At 36.7% G+C, this 15,599-nt stretch overlaps 4 protein-coding genes across 8 annotated transcripts in view; 1 reads left to right on the top strand and 3 right to left on the bottom strand.

Annotated features, from left to right (window-relative positions):
* Nucleotides 1-699: 699 nt before the first annotated feature.
* Nucleotides 700-3,771, bottom strand: LOC100635065 (SET domain-containing protein 9-like). Of its 3 annotated transcripts, XR_002185158.1 has the most exons (7): nucleotides 3,672-3,771; nucleotides 3,230-3,534; nucleotides 3,049-3,172; nucleotides 2,437-2,555; nucleotides 1,533-1,653; nucleotides 1,366-1,461; nucleotides 894-972 (listed from the first exon to the last, which is right to left on the bottom strand). XR_002185158.1 is itself a non-coding variant. In XM_003386971.3 (6 exons), the coding sequence occupies exons 1-6, from the start codon at nucleotides 3,731-3,733 to the stop codon at nucleotides 888-890; spliced, it is 816 nt and encodes a 271-aa protein (XP_003387019.1). In that variant the 5' UTR covers nucleotides 3,734-3,771; the 3' UTR covers nucleotides 700-887. The 3 variants fall into 3 exon arrangements, 2 of the variants coding, with proteins under 2 accessions (XP_003387019.1, XP_019852882.1); XM_003386971.3 differs by lacking the exon at nucleotides 1,366-1,461 and having other exon boundaries at nucleotides 700-972; XM_019997323.1 differs by lacking the exon at nucleotides 894-972 and having other exon boundaries at nucleotides 1,065-1,461.
* Nucleotides 3,753-7,065, top strand: LOC100637337 (extracellular serine proteinase-like). Its single transcript, XM_003386986.2, has 3 exons — nucleotides 3,753-3,825; nucleotides 3,917-4,267; nucleotides 5,934-7,065. Exons 1-3 carry the CDS (start codon nucleotides 3,790-3,792, stop codon nucleotides 6,978-6,980), a joined length of 1,434 nt encoding a protein of 477 aa, XP_003387034.2. The 5' UTR covers nucleotides 3,753-3,789; the 3' UTR covers nucleotides 6,981-7,065.
* Nucleotides 7,066-7,220: 155 nt separating this feature from the next.
* Nucleotides 7,221-9,992, bottom strand: LOC100637463 (TNF receptor-associated factor 3-like). The gene is made up of 4 exons (XM_003386987.2): nucleotides 9,379-9,992; nucleotides 9,249-9,315; nucleotides 9,019-9,195; nucleotides 7,221-8,777 (listed from the first exon to the last, which is right to left on the bottom strand). Exons 1-4 carry the CDS (start codon nucleotides 9,546-9,548, stop codon nucleotides 7,722-7,724), a joined length of 1,470 nt encoding a protein of 489 aa, XP_003387035.1. The 5' UTR covers nucleotides 9,549-9,992; the 3' UTR covers nucleotides 7,221-7,721.
* Nucleotides 9,993-11,242: 1,250 nt separating this feature from the next.
* The window catches only part of LOC100637588 (transitional endoplasmic reticulum ATPase-like), a 15,282-nt gene continuing 10,925 nt past the window's right edge, over nucleotides 11,243-15,599 (bottom strand). The window contains exons 1-10 of one of the 3 annotated variants that reach the window (XM_019997319.1): nucleotides 15,450-15,555; nucleotides 15,280-15,402; nucleotides 14,870-15,016; nucleotides 14,171-14,321; nucleotides 13,034-13,206; nucleotides 12,852-12,902; nucleotides 12,726-12,800; nucleotides 12,259-12,342; nucleotides 12,056-12,207; nucleotides 11,243-11,458 (exon numbers count right to left, since the gene is read on the bottom strand). In XM_019997319.1, coding sequence (XP_019852878.1) covers nucleotides 11,341-11,458; nucleotides 12,056-12,207; nucleotides 12,259-12,342; nucleotides 12,726-12,800; nucleotides 12,852-12,902; nucleotides 13,034-13,206; nucleotides 14,171-14,321; nucleotides 14,870-15,016; nucleotides 15,280-15,402; nucleotides 15,450-15,530 — 1,155 coding nt within the window. In that variant the 5' untranslated portion in view covers nucleotides 15,531-15,555 and the 3' untranslated portion in view covers nucleotides 11,243-11,340. Of the gene's footprint in view, nucleotides 11,459-12,055; nucleotides 12,208-12,258; nucleotides 12,343-12,725; nucleotides 12,801-12,851; nucleotides 12,903-13,033; nucleotides 13,207-14,170; nucleotides 14,322-14,869; nucleotides 15,017-15,279; nucleotides 15,403-15,449; nucleotides 15,556-15,599 lie in introns of those variants that run through there. The other 2 variants (XM_019997321.1, XM_019997320.1) reach the window with 2 other exon arrangements.

The following is a 15,599-nucleotide window of genomic DNA, read 5'->3' on the forward strand; positions in this document are numbered from 1 at the left end:
GCATATTGATGTACTTATGCTGTGCAGAAAGTTTGAGCTGATTCAGACAAATATTGTTCAAGTTGCAGCCATTTTAAGAAAATGCCAAAATTCTGAAAAATACCCATATGGTGTTTTCCAAAAAATGGCTCCAAAATCACTCCAAATTTTTATTACATTTTTTGATACACATTGATGTCCTTATGTGCTACAACAATCTCTAACTCTAAACAAACACTCCATGATTAGTTATTATTTACAAACAAACAATGCACTAGCTGGAGCCTGCACCCACACAACTCAAACACACACACACACACACACATACACACTAATAAATACTCACATGTTTCAAACTCTTTGTTCAATTAAGATATTGTGCCTACAATGTTTTATTATGGTACCATATTTTGCAAGGGTACAACTTTCATCCACAAATAATAAGAAAACAAGCGAATACCAGTTGAATATGTAATCAACTTATACCCAGTCTACCAGTCACAAGTGTACACGTACACACACACACACACTCACACACACACACACACACACACACACACACACACACACACACACTCAAGGAGTCACCATTACTACATTCCTACTCCTAAATGTACTGTACTTGTTTCTATCATAGCTTAGACAGTCTGTACTCTGTTCATTCTCATCTCTCCCACCTTTCTTTTCCTACTCATGTCTCTCATCATCTCTTTTATAATCTTCTCTTTATATAAACTTCTCTTACTATCATTTGCTGTAGCTCTTAATAGCTCAAGGCATAGATTATAGTGTAAACATAATGTCCATATATACATACATTATGTGTGGACATTACACATGAATATAATACAGTTCAATAATATGTATTCAATATGCATATATACAATGTGTCATGAATGCTATACAGCTCATTTGGTTGCAATTGTGAAGTAAGATGAGTATATCTCTTCTCCTTGAGTAATATCTCTAGTAGCCATTAAAGCAACAACTCTCCTAAAAAGAAAAAAAAAGAAAGAGAGAGGGAGGGTGAGAGAAAGAGAGAGAAAGAAAGAAAGAAAGAGAGAGAAAGAAAGAAGGAGAGAGAGACAGAGAGAGAGGGAGGGACGGTGAGAGACAGAGAGAGAGGAGGGATTGGTGTCGTCAGTGTCATTTGTACTTGCTATTAGCATCTCACAGAAACTATTACACAAAAATGTCAAACATTAGCTCCTCTCTACCACCCTCGCACGCACACTCTCAACTAAATTTGGCACAAAATACCTCTCTCCGTACAATAGTACAATAACAACTCAACGATATCAATAAAATATGAATAAAAACAAAACTATGCCCAAAATTAGCACCTAATTAAACTTTACAACGAAGCACTAAATCGCAACAACTCACCTACAAATTTCTTCCTTCCTTTTAACATACTACAACCTCATGCCATACAACACACACACACACAAGAACATATCCTCGTGACATTATTATATCTTACTACAAGTTGCAAGTTGTGACGTTGAAAATTACAATTTTAGTACACAATAAGACAAAGATGTGAACTACACCTTGAAGCATCCTTGGCATCCAGGCGTGGCCCATAACAACAGTTAGGCAGTAAGTATCCATACTCATCAACCATGCTTCCTGGTACGTCCAGCTCTATGTACTCAACGTTGGGTTGTATTTCTGAAGAAAAGATCAAAGATAGGAATGGGATATTTGTCTTATTAGATTATTAGGGAGGAGGTAAAACTAGCAGCTTTGATGTGCATATGAATGGCTGGTTGATGCATAAGGCTAGCAATTGAATATAAATAAAATAAATAATAATAAATAATAATAATAATAATGATGATAATAACGCCTGATGTGGTGGGTGGCAATACTGAGATGTGATCTTGTGAATATTAGGAATGAAGGTTCGTGTGGAATGCTTATAAAAGAAGGATGACTGCTAATTCATTTGCCATAAACTGATAAAACAATATTATCCCCAATTAAGCATGTAATTGTACTGGTCATGAAATAATACTAATAATAATGATGATAATACCTCTTTAGTACATGCACGTGCATGGTAATACTAGAACTATAATTGTACCACCCAAACCTTGTTTACAACTCACTGCCTATGTACTACTAATCATATTTATTGATAGCGTGAATCACATTAACATACAATGGATATGAATCACACAATGGGCCAGCTCTAGTTGAATGATTAGTGAATACAATTTAATTCAAAACTGTCAGGAATAACAATAACAAGTGTACTGGTATACATGCAACTAAATACATAGCAAAATCAGTATATTACATACATACACTTATATAATATGTACATATGTGTATGTACTAAAAATACATTTGCACTCCTCTCCCTCTCCCCCTCTCTCTCCTGCCCTCCCCCTCTCTCTCCCTTTGTTCGTACAATAACTGCTTGTTCGTAGGAGGCACACGTACGCGTACCTCTTGATTGGTTGTTGACCAGTTGACCGATTGACAGTGGATTAAGAGGTTGAAGGGATAGCCAGGAGAGGTCACTGGTTAACTGGGAGCTTGAGTTAACATCTCTAAAAGCACAGGATCTAAAGGGGGATTAAAATACACAGCATATGGTACATAAAACACACAATTTTTCTCCAAATAAGATTAAAAATTTGGAATAACAAAACAAGTGTAATTCAGAACATGTATTGCTCCTTTTATAAGCGAGTAAAAGGTAAAGAAGCTTGTTAGTTTCACTGTAGATGGAAACGGTCTAATTCATGACCTTACCTTCCAGCCAAACTGGGTTTGAAGTATTTATCCAACAGTTATTACCAGTAATTAAAGATAGACCATTTCTGTTTGTACTCTCCATCCCTCAGGCAGCAGCAGGTGCTAAATTACCCGCCTTAATTAGTCCTCAAAAACACATGTACATGTACGTACATAAAATCAAAGAAATGACAATCATACACTTAGATTACAAAAGATTGCTCAATACACATTCCCAGTAATTGAAGTACAACATAATTACATACCAAAGCATAACACAATTCATACATATATAATATCAAGAGTACATAATATGAATACCTGTATATCAATCTCGATAAGTGGGTGTGTCTCCCATCAATATGTATTCCATCAACACAGCGTAGTATATATGAGTTATGCAACGACTGAAGTAATATTGGTTGCAATGGTAAGTAAATAGTACCTTGATATAAACAGAATATAGAGGTGATTATAATATAAGAGTATGACTAAAGCTAACCAGGGTATAAGGCGACCAGCTGACTTTCCTTCACTCTCCCTTGGTTTACAAAAACCCCAAGACCTTCAGCTTGAAGACTCGGACTCACATGTAGCGTAAAATTATTAATATCGAATAGACTCTTGACAGCTGATGAGCATAATGTTTGATATTTGAGTTGATTTGTGTCGGAGAGATTTGATTTGAATGCTAGCGGAGTGAGAGGTTTTAAGATCAACGAGAGGGTTTCCAGTTGAGGCTTTAATTGGGATAAGGCTTCAAATTGTTTTTCGATGAGAGAATGTGAATCAACTGAACGCACTAACCTTAGAAATAAAGAGAGAGAGAAAGAGGTAGAGATTTACAATCACTAATATCATAAAACCTTATTGGCTTGTATTTAATATAGGATCTACTAATAGACTATCAAAATGCGATGCAAAATGCAGTTCATTTGTGCTACCTTGTAGACCAGTTTGCAGCCACCCATGGCACAAAACGATGCTTAAAACTCTTCCACTTCATCTTCCATTATTCTCTTTTCCTTTCCCTCCACCCTCATCAAAACATATCAAAAGGAGATGAACATTCCTTCGGAAGCCACAGACAGACAAAAGGTATGTTGTGATGTCACACTTTGCTATAAAAACAGCACAAGAGTCAAGGATAATAAATCATTATACCTTGCACTTTTTCTTCCTCTCTCAGCCTCTCAAAAGACAGCTATCAAGCAGCTTGAAGTATCTCTTTCTCTCCCAAATAATGTCTGCTAAGCAAGCCCTCCTGATTACCTCCATTTTCCTCCTTTCTCTCTGCCTTGAAGGAGTTGCAGCTCAAAGAAGCAGCAAAATAATTCGAGCTAAAAGAAATGTGGTCTTAAAAGGGTTTTACTTTGTCTCTGTAGTCGAGAGTGAAGATATTAGCAGTGTCATAAAAGAACTCACTGACAAGGAAAGGAATGGATCCTTCCCCCCTGGATTCAAAATGGAGATCCATGGAAATGCAAGTGAAGTTGCTCATGGTTTCTTTGCAAGATTCTCCGAAGTTGCATTAAATGAAGTGAGTCACTGCAATCATACATGTACTAAATATTACTACCAGTATATACACCAAAGAATATATGCTTTTCAGCACTGGATTATGCATTGTTTTAGTGCAGTAACTTTAATATTCATTTTGCTGCTAAGAATAAAGCTTTGCATGTTGCTGGCTTGTTGCTCTATTGTTGACAACATTGTTTGATGCTCTCACTGGAATGCACTACCAAAATTAGTTTTACTATTAATGCAATAATAGCTAAAAATAGACATGTGTATGTCAATGAGTGAATGCATACAAGTATAAAGAGACAGTCCCTCTCTTGCCAGTGTTGTTGATTGGGCTTTCATTCAGTTTGAAGCAGCTCTCACCTTTTCAATATGCAACAATGGCTCACTGTACTTGGCGTGGTAGGTGCTAAATATATGCAAGAATGCTAGCACAAGTGCAGAGTTCAAAGAACACAGCTCTAGTCAGGCAAGTAGATAGAAAAGCTGGCTATTTGAACATGCTACTCTTGCATGCCAGGTGGCAGTTGTGAGTAGTTAAAACTCCCTTTGAAGAATTAATGATGCACATGCTTAGCAGTCAATAATGATAGTAATGTGCTTAAAGCTTGTGACCCAAACAGGAACAAGAAGTGTATACTGATAAAGTAATTTGTAGCTTCCAATATACATAATAATTAATAATTACTGCATTCATATTGATATCCAATGATTTTACACATGATGAGTCACTGGGTATTATGACATTAAGAAATAAGGGCGAGAGCTTGTTTGTTTGCAGCCTATCAATTACAAAAACAGTTCAATCTCATGATGAGCCAATAAGTCTTACATAATGAACTTAACAGTGCAGTATACCACTCCCATTTCTCTATAATCATTAGCATACTAGTATTTGTAGAGGTTTCTGCTTGCACGATTAATAATTAAAGCATCCCATTGCTAATAAATAACTGCTAATGAGCAACATGCATGTACTCCATGCTATGCTTGTAGAACAAGACTTGGCAGCCAAAAATTTTACTCACTGTACCACGAAAAATTCTTTAACACCGTTGCCAGCTGGACTACAACATTGTGACGCTGTGAGTGATGCAATGTCGTGTTCCGAATGCCTCCAGGTTGTTTTTGTTCAAACGACTGAACAACAAGTATGAGAGAAGGTGTAATGTATTTGAACACAAACTGCAGATAAGGAAACCACTGCCATGTAGCAATGTCCTTTGAGAGTTGATAAGTACATTAGGTGCATTCCGGTACTTATTACCAGCTGCTAATTGCAACGTGTAAAAGGTCACGAGACTATGATGCAGTGTTGTTGCGATGTGAATAATTATAAGAATGATAATAATAATAGGTAAAACTGTTTCCGCAACTAACTGTCTTGTGATTTTTGTCAAAATACCCAATAGGGCCAATACTATTATTTTTGGCCCAATTTTTGATTTCACTGACAAAAAGCTGCATGAGCACTATGCCAAAATTCTGTGGGAAAACTCCAAGTCCAATGTGAATTCCTTGTTGCTAGTCTCACTAGCCAGACCATTCCCCAGCCTACAGTCATTGAAGTCCACCCCAATGACTGAAGGCTGGGGAATGGTCTGGCCTGCGAGAATACCTTGTTGCTGCATGTAGATTTTGAAAATACTTTATCATTGTTCTGTATTTTTTAATTATAGATAACAAAGAATGATAAAGTTGAGTCCATCTTTGAAGATCATATCATGAAAGGTGGGAGCGCTCTGCCTTCTCCAGGAGAAGAAGCAACAAACGTAACCACATCAGCAGCTGCTAATTCATCAACTCCTTTCACTCGAATCGTCACAACGTGGGGTCTAGATCGATTGGATCAAGATAGCATCAGATATGATCACCACTATACTACCCCGTGTGGTTTGACTGGAAAGGGTGTAGATGTATACGTACTTGACTCAGGTATATTTTACGAACATAAGGAGTTCCAGGGACGTGCTTCAAGCCCGGGATGTGACCCCATTGACCAAATATTCAACACTAGCAAGAATGGAGCCGATTTCACCGGACATGGGACTCACGTTGCTGGAACTGTCGGAGGGAAGAAATTTGGAGTAGCACCTGGAGTGAATCTGTTTAGTGTGAGAGTCCTTGATACTCAGAACTCAGGATCGGCTAATAGTCTAGTACTGGGGGCAGAGTGTGTCGTAAAATCAGTCGAAAGAAGAAAACGTCCTTCAATAGTTAATCTATCGATATATGGAGACAAGAACCTCCTAGTGAAGAGAGCACTAGATACCCTAATGAGAAAAGGGATAACAGTCATTGGTATTGCTGGGAATAGTAAAACGAAACCTAAAAACTCCTGCAAGGTTGGTCCAGGCTCAATACAAGGTATCATCACTGCTTCTGCCAGCACTAAAAGTGATGAGCCCCTCATGTACTCTAATGCTGGTACTTGTGTTGATCTTTATGCTCCTGGAGCAGAAATACTCAGTGCCTCGACTAATTGCAAGAACTGCCGCTCGACTAGACAAGGTTCTTCAATGGCTGCCCCTCATGTTACTGGAGCTGTTGCTCTTCTTCTTGAGAAGTGTCCTACTATGAAGCCATGGAGAGTGAAGTATATTCTGAGGTCACAAATGACTAAAGAAAATAAATTGAATTTTTCAAGAATGCCGAGAATTTATCAGTCAATGACACCAAATTTGCTGTTACATACTTCTTCACTTCAGTGTGACTTGGAATGTTAAGAATTTGATTTGTATAAAAATCATCATAATTATAAAAATAATATAAGTGACATTTTGTATCATATGATTAATTGTTCTATTTCAATGAAAAATTTAAATAACTAAAAAAATTTTTAAATAACTAAAAAATAATTATAATAACTATGAATAAAAAACTGTATAAAAAATGAATTTTAATGAGAGGTAGAGCACCCATTGCTACAATTAAAAATAATGAAAGGTGTACATGTGTAATGTGTATTAAGTGGCCTCAATAAATTGTTATTCAAAAAACTAAAGCAAAAATAGACTAGACATTATACAAGTATAATACGATCATAGAAAATATAATTCTAAGAAAATAGCAAATATGAAAAATTATATTTAAATTCAGAGGAGAGAGCGAAGCAGGTGCAGATAGTAGACATCACTACAATATAATAATAGCAAGTTCACTATTATGATAACAAAATCGTCACTCATAATTCTGCATGTTGTACTATAATGAAACAAAGCCAATGAAGTCTACAATAGGTCCAATAGTGCAACTATGTGCATCATCACAATGCACAGTACTGTATGTAACTGATGCACCAAAATGACTTATTAATCCACTGTAGATTGGCTTCATTTCATTATAATACAACATGCAGAGTGATAAATGATTATTAAGTGATTATAACAGTAAATTTGCTAGTAGTATAGTTGGAGTGATTATGTAGTTTGAAGCAATCAAGCACCTGTTCTTCTTTCCTAATGCCGTCATGGATGACGCATGGTAGCAGTATCTACTTTGACCTTTATGAATATTGTATCATCAACAATGAATCCACCTTGCATTAGTTCATTCATGGACACAAAACGAGGACATCCACTGGCAACATTCATGTCTGATTTTGGCTTCTGGAATGAAGAGCTGAGTGGATCAGGTTGGAATATGTCCATGATGTCACGAGCACCGCACTGGTTGATTAGCTTGAAGGTCACCTTGTGTGTAAATGGCCACTGGAGTATGTTATCAAACTCTCCTTTCATGACAACAAAGAACAAAGACATATGAGTGCCCTTTCCAATACCATCCCCCAGGATGTAGAGGCGAAGACACATCTTGTAACCATAGCGACTGGAATAGAACGGAAGAGAAAAGATTGAAGTGTATTTTCCTGTTCTAGCATCATCCATACGCTGAGAGAACTGAGGTATCTTCCAGACCATAGAACCATCAAAATTACTGTTTTCCATCAGGGAAAGTCGGAAATCTCTATCTTCATTCTCAGACATCTTGGTAGAGAGTGTTGTCTCCAGTTGGGCTACCTTATCCTGTAGAGTGTGTATTTGGCTGTCCTTCTTTGTTAATTCTGCTTGCATTCCTGTTATCTTTGTCATTGCTAAACTCATCAGTTTATCATCAACTCTTCCTCCTCCAATCTCTCCATATCCTCCTCCTCCTACTGCTCCAGCTACATGTAAACTGTCTTCCAAGAATCCAAACTCATTTCCTCTAGGATCTGGTCCATCAGTGCTGACGTTTCTCCTTGCTACTGTTGGTGAAGCAGAACGAACTTTAGATATGGACTCATAACCTCCATCACTCTCAACACAATTTCTCCTTTCTCCCTCCTGAGTATCATTAGAACTTGTTGGTACTATTGAAGACAAGATGTCAGCAATCATCAACATGTGAGAATAGATTCCTGCTTTTGATGAAACATGCTCAATACATTCTTCTCTTGACATCTCCTCTGTCTCCTTGCACCCATGGTCCTTAAGAGGGCAAGCGACAGTCATCTTAGGACATTGATTAACATGTGATTGGTACTAAAAGGAAAGTGAATTCATTGATTAATGTTATGCTTCATTGATTATTGTTATGAATAATAGTTATTCCAAATAAGGAAATAAGAAGCCAGCAATGCATGGCTAAATAGTCTAAAAATAGCAATTTCTATGTATGGCAATACTTAGTTATTTTTGAACTACTACAGGATGTAGCCCATAAGCGTAGACGTAGGCTCAGGCTGTAACCGCTATATTTAAACCCTGAACATGATCAACTCACTTCCAATGGAGAGAATGCTTGATTACAATGCTTGCATTCAGTCTTGTTATGCTCACAGTTCCCAAGATGGTTACCAAGTTCACCCAGCTTGCCTTCCCAGCTGCAACCAAACTTGCGATTGATACATGAGACTACAAAACGACCAATCTCCTTCCTAACAAATCTATCAGGAAAAAACTGAGATAAAGAGAACAATAAGTTTCAGTAGCCACTTTATTAGTAAGACATACTGGTTTTCCTTCTTCTGCTGTAAGTTCTTCTCCACAATCCGTTCTAGGACAATAAGGCATTCCTTCCCTAAAAATAATTAAAATAATAATAAAGATAAATCTACGTAAATAATCAAAATCATCGTCTTACATTTTCTTAAAAATTTCAACGGCACAATCATGACACAACCAGTGCCCACAGCTAGTTTGTACTGCGTCTGTTAGTATGTGTTCGCATTTGGGGCACTCATATTTTTCTAATTGTTCCTTGTTGTTCTCCGCCAAGTGGTTTGCCTTTATTTTTATGCATGTAGTAGCCATTTCTTTTTTTCAGCCTATATATAGATCTCGGTCTATATTCCTCCAATATTAAGGAATAAGGAGGAAAGGACTACGACAGCTGGAACAAAGCTTCTTTTATACTCACACTCAGCCCACTGATAGTTGAGCCCAGTGCTGATGCTGCAGTGCAATTATGATGACAAAGACGATGAATAACAATGACGCTCAGTAGTCAGCTTGGCAATTTGGCATCGTCAGACAGCCAATGGGCTTGCAGCACGGGTCAGGTCTCGTGATGTCGCGAACATTCCCTAGGAAATTCCCGGGGAAATCCCCACTCTGTACTGTCATTATGTAAACAGTGAACAACCGCACACAAGCATCTATGCCACCTCCATGCACTTTATCCAAAACAGTTTTTATCCAAAACAGTTTTTCTTCAAAAAATACTCATGAAAACCTTAAACTGTCTATAAAGGAAAATTATAAGTGTTTGAAAATTTAAAAAACGGCTGCCATCTTGAAAAACCAACCTCAATCCTACATATAGGCTACCGCCTATATAATAGGCAACTTTTTTACAGCTTCACTGCTTTAGTTACATCAAAATTAGTAAGTCATAGTGCAGTTCCAGAGCCAGCAATTATGAGCCACAACTCCACAAGTAAACATATTATTGTTATCATAGCATTGTTTGATTTGTTTCCGCTTATTTCAAACAATAATACAGACATTAAGATTTAGGACTATACAGAAATTAGACTATAATGACATAAACACAGGCATACCTTTAATAAATGCAATTTAAAATGTTTAAACTGGCTACAGTTCAGTTCAGCACATGATTTTTGAAAATAATAAAGGCAGAAATTCAGCTAAAAGAACCAGTGTAAACATTTACATCTCTACATGCAATATCAAAAGCTCCTCGTTAAATAGTATTGCATTGTCGTTGTGTACAGCGCTATAGTTGCACTGTCATTGTTACAATGAACTGCAAACTATTGCACCATGTTAGGCATACTGTTATATTATACAGCCTTATCAGCACAGCCATTGTGATAATGAGATCATATTCATTAATGATACTATGCACATTGCAGCTAACTCAGCAACTCAGTAAAATGACAACAGGGATTATCCCTTATTAGGCAATACCGCGTAATAGTGACACAGTTTATATACATGTACATAGAGTCACGTGAGTAAAGTTTATTTTACTATGAATTAGCCATATAAGGTAATAGTGACACAGTTTATATACTGTATATATGTACATAGAGTCATATGAGTAAAGTTTATTTTACTATGAATTAGCCACTATCAGGGCACATATCACTAAACACACCTTTTAAGGTAGTTATTTGATATACATGTATCAGTGCTCTTCAGGACGAATTAAGAGAAGTACTTGGGGCTACATTGTCACACAAAAATCCACTTGCACTCATAAACTAACCATATAGCACCTTCATTCGTAGAGAAAAACTTCTCGAAAATTTAGCGTACAACCGCAAAATTAAAGGCTGCTTTTTATCTTTACTAATCTACATGTATAAAACTAAAGTTCTAAACAGCATTTCAGCAATGAGAGGACACATGTTGGTGACAGTTGCTTACAATTGAAAACACAACACAATCCTAATGTACTCATTATAGAGTATTATAATAAAACCCTTAATAATAGATACTAATAATAATAATAATAATAATAATAATAATAATAATAATAATAATAATAATAGTCAAACAGTAATAATTGGAATAATAACTGAGTTTTAAATTTAAATCCCTCTCTCTCTCTCTCTTGGCTAATGTTCAACTAATGTCTCTAACTGTAGAGGTCATCCTCATCATTACCGGCTGCTCCATGGAAGCCACCAGGTTGAGGAGTAGCTCCTCCTCCTCCTCCAGCACCTCCTGAGGACTGAGGCTGGCTCTGTGGGAACCTGGAACAAGATGAAAAAAGGAAAACAAGAGAAGATCAAGTGCTCATGATCATAAAATTTTAATAACCAGTGACTGAATACAAGTTTAAATGTACTATGTATTATATGCAATATTTATAAAGTTTCTACATTCTAAAAGCAGGATGAGAAATAGTTATGTTACTACATCTCATGAATATAGTTAATTTCATGTAATATTCATGAAGTTTCTACATTCTAAAAGCAATGGGTGGTGGCCATGAGAATAGTTATGATACTCATCTCATGAATATGGTTAATGACCAATAAGAGAACACCTGGGATAAACCCACTACAACGATAAATAAGATTAAACTATAGATATAGTAGGCACACCTTATTAGTCAGGTGGGCCTAGGTGAAAACATAAGGTAGTAGAAAGGGGGTGGACTAATGTATAGACACAACCCAGACAGATTGACAAATTTACAAATCAAAGCACTAATGTACTACAAAATCTCATGTGATTCACAACAAGGGGCAACAGCCAACTAGGCACAGATGATGAAATGCTGAACTAGCTCAAGTGATCTCAAGGTTTTATGTAATGCAACATAAGATAAACAGCAGCTGTGTTACCTGAATTGCCCGAAGCCACGTGTAGTCTGAAGCTTCTGAGCAAAAGCTTCATACTTCCTAATATCATTATCAGTGACACTGCGTCTTGCAAACTTCATTGCTTCTTCAAAATGATCTTTCCTAATCTCAGGAACTGCATCTTCTTCCATTTCCTATAGAAGAGAAGGCGTGGCTTAGAGACGTAAGTAGAAGGTGTGGCTTACAATTTCATGACTAGGATTATCCCTCATTTCTCTCTCTCTCCTGATCTCAGCTTCAATACTCTCACGTATAGCCAGTTTACAAGCCTGGGGAGAGAGAATAGTGTGTTTATACATGTATCTTTATTAAGTCAAAATCACTATACATGTAGTCAGTTAGTCATTAGGTGTCAAAGACACAAACATCTTATAAAAGGTGGTGAAGACATGCACAACTGAGCAAATTAGGATGTGTATACCCGTATCTAGGAAGGGACTAAAGCATTGCTGAATTAGCAAACATGCCAGCAAGTTGTAAACAAAAATATATAAATGCACAAAAGACTATACACACAATAAGTATATTCATGGGAACAAAGACATTCACAAAATGCATGTGTACGCAAGTAAACAATGAATGAATCCTATTATCTTGTTATTCAACTACATGTACACGTAGCATTATTATTAATTTTATTTTATTTATTTACTCGTTGGCATATTTCTGTCAGATCGGCTCCACTGAAACCCTCAGTCTTCTTTGCCAAAAATTCTAAATCAATGTCCTGTGGAAGTGGGTGGGGTTAAAACAAACCACACCCATTTAACGAGATTACCTGAGCAATTGGAGACTTGCGGAGATTGGCCTTTAGAATAGATACCCTCGACTATAATAAAAATAAAATTATAAATTAAATAAATTTATGGGTGGGGTCCACTATAAATTAATAACAATAATTAATAATAATAAATTAATTAATAATTATAATAATGAATTAATAATAATATTATTAATTACTTTTTCGTCAGGCAGTGGTATATAAATAAGTTGGTCAAGTCTTCCTGGACGGAGAATGGCAGGATCAATGATATCAGGACGATTGGTAGCTCCAATAATGAAGACGTTCTTCTTAGAGTTCATACCATCCATCTCTGTTAGTACCTGATTAATAACACGATCAGCAGCTCCACCTACAGGGGAAGGAGAGGGAGGAAGAGGGAGATAAACCAATTAAATTTAGCTGACATAGTGTGCTTTATATGTATTCAATAATAATATACATAATCCATAAAAGTTGAACCATTAAACCAAATTGTCAGGCAGCTTCACACACAGTCACACACAGATGTAAACAGCATCTTAATAAGTAAAGTACATTGTATTTGTAGCACAGTATAGATCTACATAATTATTATAATAATAGATGTACATGTACTTTCCATATATATACAACTGTATATCATTCATAATACAAAAAGGGTATTCAGCCACACAAAAGGAGAAAGACATCTATCAATAAGGACATGAACAATGTAACAAGAACAGCTGACTCCTACTCTATTCATGTATGTATACATTGTGTATTCTCAAATTTCTCCCTTTGTCTCCCTCTATCACTCTCCCTCCTTCTCTTTGTCCTTCTATCTCAAAATTTCTCTCTCCCTCTCTCTCTCTATTACCAAGAGTAAGCTATTACTTCATGTACATGCAGAGTAGATTCCCTGTTTGTCAATAAAAGGATGTACATGACTACTCAGCAACAACAACAACAACAACAACAACAACAACATGTGTATACATGTGTTCTTTGACATGTGTAGATTGTGTATATCTATAGCTCCTTTACACTATGCCTTCAAAGCAGTTTGAAACCGGTTTAGAAATAAACCAGTTGTACATGTGGACAATTTCAAAGCGGTTTGAACCGACTTACATGTACATGTACATGTATCTAAACATAAACATAAACATTACATCACATAAACATTACATAAACCACCTCAGTAGGTGGTTTGAGAATCAAACCGGTTTAAGTACTAGGGCAGCTGTATTATGTATACAACTGTATTATTCAACTACAATTAAGCTGGTTTCTGAACCACAACCGGTTTGTAGTGTAAACAGGGTTTATGTCCTCCCATTTTGTCTTTCTACCTCCATCTCCAACATTTCCACCACGAGACTTAGCAATTGAGTCTAATTCATCAAAGAATAGAACACAGGGGGCAGCTTGACGAGCTTTATCAAAAACATCTCTAACATTAGCCTCCGACTCTCCAAACCACATAGTCAATAATTCAGGACCCTATGAAGGGGGGAAAGTATGATGACTGAAAGCTAACTTTTGTACTATAACATGTACATGTACATGTATTTACGTGCACACTACATAAACAAAAATCTCAGAAATGCTTTTTAGAGTAGCAATTTGGTAGCTTTCATTCAAAAATATGTTGCAGTATGCGGTAGTGAGTATTGCGGTAATGACCCAATTATTAATAAATTACAGCTGGAATACAAAAACAAGCTGAGAAAGCAGACTGAACAGCTGCACAGGTAAACAATCAATTTGTAATAATTCAAATATTTTACCACTCCATTAACTTAAAAAGTACCGTATAGCGGAAGATTTTGCGTTTTTTTTCAAAAAATTCACGAAAATAAGATCCACAAAAATTGATTCAATATGGTTCAAGATGGCCAAAAGTAGAAAACCACAAAAATTAAAACCACAAAATTGATTTTTGAACGGATCTGCAAAATTTTTGGGCCACAACAATTTTTTGCTATACGGTATCAAAGTTACATGTACATGTACATGTATTCCCCTATCTTCCCTCCTTTACACTGTACCTTTATTGATATGAAGTTTGCTTGGCATTCATTGGCAATGGCTTTAGCTAGTAAAGTCTTACCACACCCAGGGGGACCATAGAAGAGAACACCTTTACTGGGGGTCATGCCAAACTGGAGGAACTTCTCTGGATGTTCTACAGGGTACTGAGAGAGAGAGAGAGGAGGGGTAAAGAGGGAGAGAGAGAGAGAGGGGGGGGGGGAGAGGGAGGAAGAAGGGGAAAGAGAAAGTAAAGGTACAGGAGAGGGTAAGTACAGGAAACAGTTCATCAAAGCTATGATGACATACAGAATGAGATCACAAAAACCACAATAACAAGGGAAATAGTAAATTATTACGAATGATGAAAGGGTTATTATGTAAATCTACATTCACTATAAATGTATGTGTACATGTACATGTACCATACCTGAACAAGTTCTTGTAACTCTCTCTTCACTTCGTCCAGTCCACCAACGTCATTCCAAGTGACCGTCGGTACCTCAACCACGGTCTCACGCAGCGCACTGGGGTTACTCTTGCTCATGGCGTACTAGTGGGTGTGGCTAATAAAGATCATGTGATTATCATGTGACATACCCTAAAGTCCTCCATAGTGACTGCTAGTGAGTCCATCACTTCAGCATCAATGGTGTCATCTTCAAGATCAATGAGATCCATTTTCTCTCTTATCTACATCAAAGAACCATACAGTACAACAAGTAAATACATGTACATGAACTAGAAGAA

This window comes from Amphimedon queenslandica, unplaced genomic scaffold, assembly GCF_000090795.2.
Source record: "Amphimedon queenslandica unplaced genomic scaffold, v1.1 AMPQUscaffold_13375, whole genome shotgun sequence".
Lineage (NCBI taxonomy): Eukaryota > Metazoa > Porifera > Demospongiae > Haplosclerida > Niphatidae > Amphimedon > Amphimedon queenslandica.

Bases quoted from the DNA above. Each gene is read 5' to 3' on its own strand.
- LOC100635065 (XM_003386971.3), bottom strand. From the start codon at position 3,733: ATGAAGTGGAAGAGTTTTAAGCATCGTTTTGTGCCATGGGTGGCTGCA. The intron at 3,535-3,671 runs GTAGCACAAATG...TTTATTTCTAAG, and splicing joins GCTGCAAACTGGTCTACAAG to GTTAGTGCGTTCAGTTGATT. The intron at 973-1,532 runs GTGTAGTTCACA...TTTTCTTTTTAG, and splicing joins GATGCCAAGGATGCTTCAAG to GAGAGTTGTTGCTTTAATGG.
- LOC100637463 (XM_003386987.2), bottom strand. From the start codon at position 9,548: ATGGCTACTACATGCATAAAAATAAAGGCAAACCACTTGGCGGAGAAC. The intron at 9,316-9,378 runs GTAAGACGATGA...AATTATTTTTAG, and splicing joins GTTGAAATTTTTAAGAAAAT to GGAAGGAATGCCTTATTGTC. The intron at 9,196-9,248 runs GTATGTCTTACT...TCTTTATCTCAG, and splicing joins CAGCAGAAGAAGGAAAACCA to TTTTTTCCTGATAGATTTGT.
- LOC100637337 (XM_003386986.2), top strand. From the start codon at position 3,790: ATGAACATTCCTTCGGAAGCCACAGACAGACAAAAG. The intron at 3,826-3,916 runs GTATGTTGTGAT...TTCCTCTCTCAG, and splicing joins AAGCCACAGACAGACAAAAG to CCTCTCAAAAGACAGCTATC. The intron at 4,268-5,933 runs GTGAGTCACTGC...TTTTAATTATAG, and splicing joins CCGAAGTTGCATTAAATGAA to ATAACAAAGAATGATAAAGT.